Raw genomic sequence first — 5,829 nt, 5'->3', positions numbered from 1 at the left:
AGGAATGCCAGAAGGTCAACTTTGTGACGCGGTCACGCCGGCTTCCAAGAAAGCTGAGGGTTCGGCACCTATCGGGACCGTAGTATGAAATATTTAGTAGTTGTGAGATATCACCTTTGACCATCGTTGGCCCCATTCCCTGAGGTAGCGACGCCGCCCTTTTCAGCATCGTTCTTGTGTACCATATTCCCAAACCACTGTGGATGTAATCGTTGAGGTAGGTCATAACATTAGGTCTCGTCATCGAACAATTTCTTCAAGCACCAAGCTTCGAGTAGTCTTCAGAGTAATCGGTGATCAAAACGTTCCAGAGTCCGGACACATCCTGACAGTACGAGCCGTGTTTTACAGGCGCCAATTGGGACCAACAGAAGTAGGCCAAAACACCAAGATTTCTGTTCTAATACCTACTCATGGCTACTGAATAGGCTTTCAAGTAGTTGGAGCTAGTTGCGTGAAACCCATCAGTGACCGTGGCACCGTACTTGTCCCGAAGACAATGGGAGTACCGATGTCCTGCATTTTAAAAATCGATGTTCTGAGATGCAGTTATTGCACCCAATGTTATCATGGTTACTGTTTGTGACTCCTTGTATAGTTCACTACAATCGGCCAGTTAGAGACGCCCGAAGTAAACTCGCAGTTCAATTTCACTTCAGTTTCTTATAAATCCTTGCGTGGCGAAGCTGTTTCATTTTCCAACAAACAGTCTCCAGTAGCTGAAACGGTGCAATGGATACTTTTCAGCCGAACTAACAATCACACATGTGAGACCTATGTAGATCAAAGTATGCTACCTGTGAAGTCTGTAAAAACTAACTTAAGCTGTAGACATTGGTCATTTACTGGCATTGTACAAACCAGAAGACCAACTTGTGATTCATTGATCTTGTACAGAACCATAAACGAGTCTCTCAGGCCTAACGGAGTTAACCAAGCGAGTTAAATCAGGGAAGAAGACATTAAAGCTGGACTACCAGTATCAGAAAATATGCTAACGGTCACGATAAGACATAACGGTGTTTCTATCCACGCATGCCTCGACTCCACGAACCGTCGTTCTCGAAGTGTGTACCACTCGCAGGAGCACATTCCCAGATTACCTATGAAGCTCAGGCCACATCTGACCAAGGCAGAAATGGCAAGGATATATAGAGGAATATTGCTCGGCCATTGCCCATCATTTGATGTTATTATACAGACTCGTACAAACCGTTTAGTAGCCTTAGAGGCATGTACCATGTGACCAGGTATATCCGCCCGAAAATCCCGGATGACGTTTGCAGAGAATAGTGCTTAATGAGTGTACTTACTAGAGTGTGCGAACTGAGATCCCCAGTGACGTAGTTTTACTCAGACCGTAAAATTATATTGCTTGGTTTAACCCAATTAGCGGTACTTCATAAGTTCCGAATGAATACAATTCAGTCGAACGCAGGGTACATAACTGATGACGGCCTATTCATTGGGTCAGTAAGCCTGCAGCAACGTGCACCAGTAGGCAGTTATTTTCCTCGGATGTCTAGTGTAACTGTTAACAGGTGAGCTCCCCATAAAGGGAGTTTGTTTTTGTTTTAACAGGGTTGAAAGAAGTAACCTCCGTATGACACCGACGGGCTCCTTACTGGAGAGTTCGCATAGGGAAAGTGTACACCGAATAAACCTATGGGTTCCCTGCTCGAAGTTCTTCGTAGGAATGCGTGCGTACCTCAATAAATTTTATTCTCAAAACCAGATGAAACTTATCGTAAGAGTGTAACTAACCATACAGAGACTAGCGCTAGAGTGAAACCGCGGTGGGACGTGTGGTGCTGGAACCCGTGGACGAGGATTGGTTGGTCTTAGAAGGCTGATCGGATGATGATTGTTTGGACGGCGCGACCCACTTGAATTTGTCCGACCTAGTTACATCCGCATGAAGGAAGGGACATGTGGAACGGTTCATACAGGCAGAACCATAACGACACGGGACTGGACTGGTGGATACTGCGGTGGAGGAGACGATGGTCGGGCGCACGGCCAGAAGGCGAGGGAAGGATGGTGCAGGTGGATGGTAGAAAGGACATATAGCATTCGTGCAACGATTCTGGAAACGACAAACGACCTGGCTAGGATTGACAGACGGTACAGCTGAAACTGAAGAATACATACCGCAAAGGTGATCAAGCTTGGAAAACACGGATGATATGATTAATAGAAACGTCGGAAGACTGTAAGGAACTTAAAGAGTGAATTGGCAAAGGATACATTAAAAGGGCCTGCAATACCTCTAGTTCAGATTGAAGGCATTTCCTTGTACAGACCATCTAGTTCCGGACATTGATATGTGATATTCTTGTTGCTATTTGTGCGCCATGCCTGGTAGCGGCCAAGTCTGCAAATTTTCGACTACCCTGCTCTAAGAAGCTAAGATTCATAGTGATACTCTTTTCTCCTGGCGAGGACGAGCCAGCAGTAATTTTTCCAAAATAGCACGTCAGTTGCACAGAAGTGACCTATAAAGAGAAATTACTAAGTTACTATAGGGAAAGAGTTAATCAACTATCGGCAAAAAATACAATCCAGCATCCACAGTGAGATGTCCACGAAGCCGGGTAATTTCCACATAAAAGTGCCTGGAAGGGAAAAGCGAAGCGGAAACAAGGTCTAAACAGTGAGTACGTACTGGATTGTTGCTTTTCGATTGCACGCCTGGTTGTGTGTTGGAACGGGCAGTTCAAACGCGTACACGATGCATCAAACCGACAAGTTGGATGGATGTAGGTACAGGAAGACGCCAAACGGCAGCGAGGGAACGTAGGACAAGGCTCAGATGGATGAATGTACGGACACTGCTCTCCATTGCGGCATTTCGGCCAGTACTTGCACCGCTCCAAGTGACTAAAACGAGGAACGCGTGATACACTAGATTAATTTGCAACCCCAATAGTAGACATATGCGTGTGCGACAAGAGTGTAAGCTGCTATTCTCCGTCGATTTATTGCGACTGGCATAGTCGTGGTTGTACGACAAATGCGCAGGTACAAATAGTCTCATAAGGCAGACGAGGAATACTTTTCTTAAAATTATAAAATGAAAAATAGTGTTGGTTCAGTCACACTTAACGGATTAATCTAAAAAAATTCTCACTAAAAATGGAACCAAAAACACACTACGCACACACATCTGACCCTGAGAATCGGCCATCTTCTGACTTGAAAGTTATACCCAAAGAACAACAAAACATCACAAACGAGAGATTCAGCTGAAGTCTCTCGAAAACCAAATTAGTTTGCAAATGAGTGTATAGTTGCTAACAACAAGACAAATTTTATGGACGTCTTACTATAGGTAACCCCCAGTCGAATACTAACGCGCATTTCATCGCATGAGTGTTCGAAATGAGCTAGACCTGCAAATTCCTAGCTTCACGGGTTACATAAGGTCAGAAACACATAGATCTCAATGTCTGTGAGACAAAAAAGTTTGTAACCAAGAATTCAAATCACAAATATGTCTCCGAAAATTTATTTGGGTCCACACTCGACAGCCTCCTTCAGAACGGACTGAGAGCTAGGAAAACAACCTCCAACACAGCCATTCTGAAAGCCCACTTCCAATGAAACAGCACTGGTTGAAAACTGTATGAAGGCTTATATATCTACCAAAGAAGCTGTTCCTGTTGTCAACAACTGAGAATCCCACTGACAGAACCGACACGAAGACTACCACGTGTTCATGAATTTAGCGCCGTATATAGGTTGGCCAACAGCTACGGAAGTCACAATATATATATATATATATATATATATATAGACAACTCCATTAAAAGTGCCGATTTTAATTTCTATAGATATAGATATGGCAAATTCCAAAAGCCACCTTTGGATGAAGACTGCATTTTTCTTAACAAAGTCAACATGCCTTTACAACCTGCCCAGTCTGCAGCTGGCTATTCAAAGCGTAAAAGCATCCGTAAGGTGACGACTATGTTACGTAAGGTGGTCTACACAGAATGGAGATATCATTTTGTCTTCTATATCTAATATCTATGGAGCGCACATGCATAACCTTGGGTGAGCCATATTGCCACAACTGCCGTTATCGGGACATAACTTCTGGGCTAAGAGTGTACCGTTTCCAGACGCTGAAAGAATGCCCATCTCAGCAATTTGTATTCACAAATCTGCACACACAAAACGCTTACCTACGGCAACGTTGTTGGATGTTTAGTTAGGATCACGTAGCTGCAAATTGTAGGCATGCGCTTTGCGGAAATTGTGGTGAGAAATCCACCGCAGAATTACAAAACTTATCAGGAAACCTGGATTCCGTTTAAGTGTTGAACAAAATGAAGTTTGCCAGGGCAAATGAGGGAGACTAGACAGTTCTTTGGCTCTTGAATGAGTGTTTCAGAGACACAGCACAATCCATTTTACGGAGTATAAGGTGTTAGTGAGCATTGCCTGTTTGCCAATTTGACATAGAGTGTGGACGTTGAAAGCTCCTATGTAGAAAAGAACTCGTGGATTTAGCAATGTGTTATTCTGTTCATCGAAAATAGGTAGCGGGGTGCATAAGATACAGCGGTCATATAACTGTCAATCAAATGACCGAGCAACGCTCGCTTGTGTGATGGGAAGCGGTTAGGGAAGGACATCGTTGGAAACAGAGCTGTTGGGGCAAATGATACTCCCCAGTTGTCCAGGCCGAGGGTGGTGTGATTGAGGTACCCTACCTCGAGCCTTTAGCTCAAAAGTCTAACCCTCGAGGCATTGGATGGTAGGGTTTTGTTTGGAGACCATTCACAGAGCCAATAACTCAGTAGTCTGACCTGCTCGGCTGCGGGAAGTTGACCTAACCCGAGGGCGCAGAGTAAGTCATTACCGTCTAATTCCTGAAGCGCCTGAGCACAGTAAGTGCCTTTTGGGCAACACCAGACTCTGGTTTTGAAAGTATTTCAACCGTATTGAATGATGGTCATGGTCAACCGTTTGGCAGTCGGAGTGTGTGGTTTTTAGGGTCGGTTTATTCTAGCCCGTCCTTCTACTGGAGAAGTCAGCATCGCTGCTTACATAAACATGGACATACTGGTTGTCTGGGGGACATCTTACTGCCTTCATACTCCTATCGCAGAGGACAGCACAACTTGAACCCCATACTGTACGAGGTCTTGAGGGGAAATGGACATTGTATACATCGCTATTCCTGATTGATGCCAAGGAATCTATAAAAGCAGGCAACCACTCCGACGGTACACGTATATTTCTCAAAAGCCAAATAGTGAAAAGCCCAAGGAAAGACCGGGAATTTTGGTGGACATCAAAAGTCCAGGAGAAGGAGAGGGATTTTGCTACCGGAAAGAGACGTGCCCTGTATCAGCTGAAACGATCGACTGACCATGGAAAAGTCGTCATTCAGTTGCATCATCATGATCATCATCATCATCATCATTGTCAGCTGCAATAACCACGTACTCGTCGTACAGTGGTTGTAGCTGCCAGCGTTTAGATCACCGATGGTTAAGGGGGGAGGGGGAGGTAGCTGCGCATTGCAGGCGGGAGCTGATAAATTGGTGCATAAATCCAGCACTGACAGTGGGCTGGCAAGCGGGGGGGTGTTGGAAAAGGAGCTGTGCATTGAAGGCAATAGCTTGGATGCACGAGCGCCATTGAGGGCGCGACTGGGCCATATCTGACAATGTCTCTAGCCATTGATGTGGCCCGTCTCGGGGTCCCCATCCAGGAAGATGGCAGTGACTAGTGCAGCTAAGTTTGCTGGTAATGGCTTTCATACTTCGCTGCCAAGTCATTGTTTGACCGCCTCTGGCTCTCTTCCACCCTTCACAT

At 45.2% G+C, this 5,829-nt stretch overlaps 1 protein-coding gene across 1 annotated transcript in view; it reads right to left on the bottom strand.

The window, feature by feature from the left end:
• T265_05104 (hypothetical protein) overlaps nucleotides 1-5,829 on the bottom strand; it is a gene marked incomplete at both ends in the record, with an annotated part of 22,023 nt that overhangs the window by 1,642 nt on the left and 14,552 nt on the right. The window contains 2 exons of the mRNA XM_009170021.1: nucleotides 1,887-2,136; nucleotides 2,666-2,880. Coding sequence (XP_009168285.1) covers nucleotides 1,887-2,136; nucleotides 2,666-2,880 — 465 coding nt within the window. The remainder of the gene's footprint in view (nucleotides 1-1,886; nucleotides 2,137-2,665; nucleotides 2,881-5,829) is intronic.

Source organism: Opisthorchis viverrini (assembly GCF_000715545.1).
Source record: "Opisthorchis viverrini unplaced genomic scaffold opera_v5_92, whole genome shotgun sequence".
In the NCBI taxonomy this organism is placed as follows: Eukaryota; Metazoa; Platyhelminthes; class Trematoda; order Opisthorchiida; family Opisthorchiidae; genus Opisthorchis; species Opisthorchis viverrini.
This window is presented reverse-complemented; position numbering and strand designations above follow the sequence as displayed.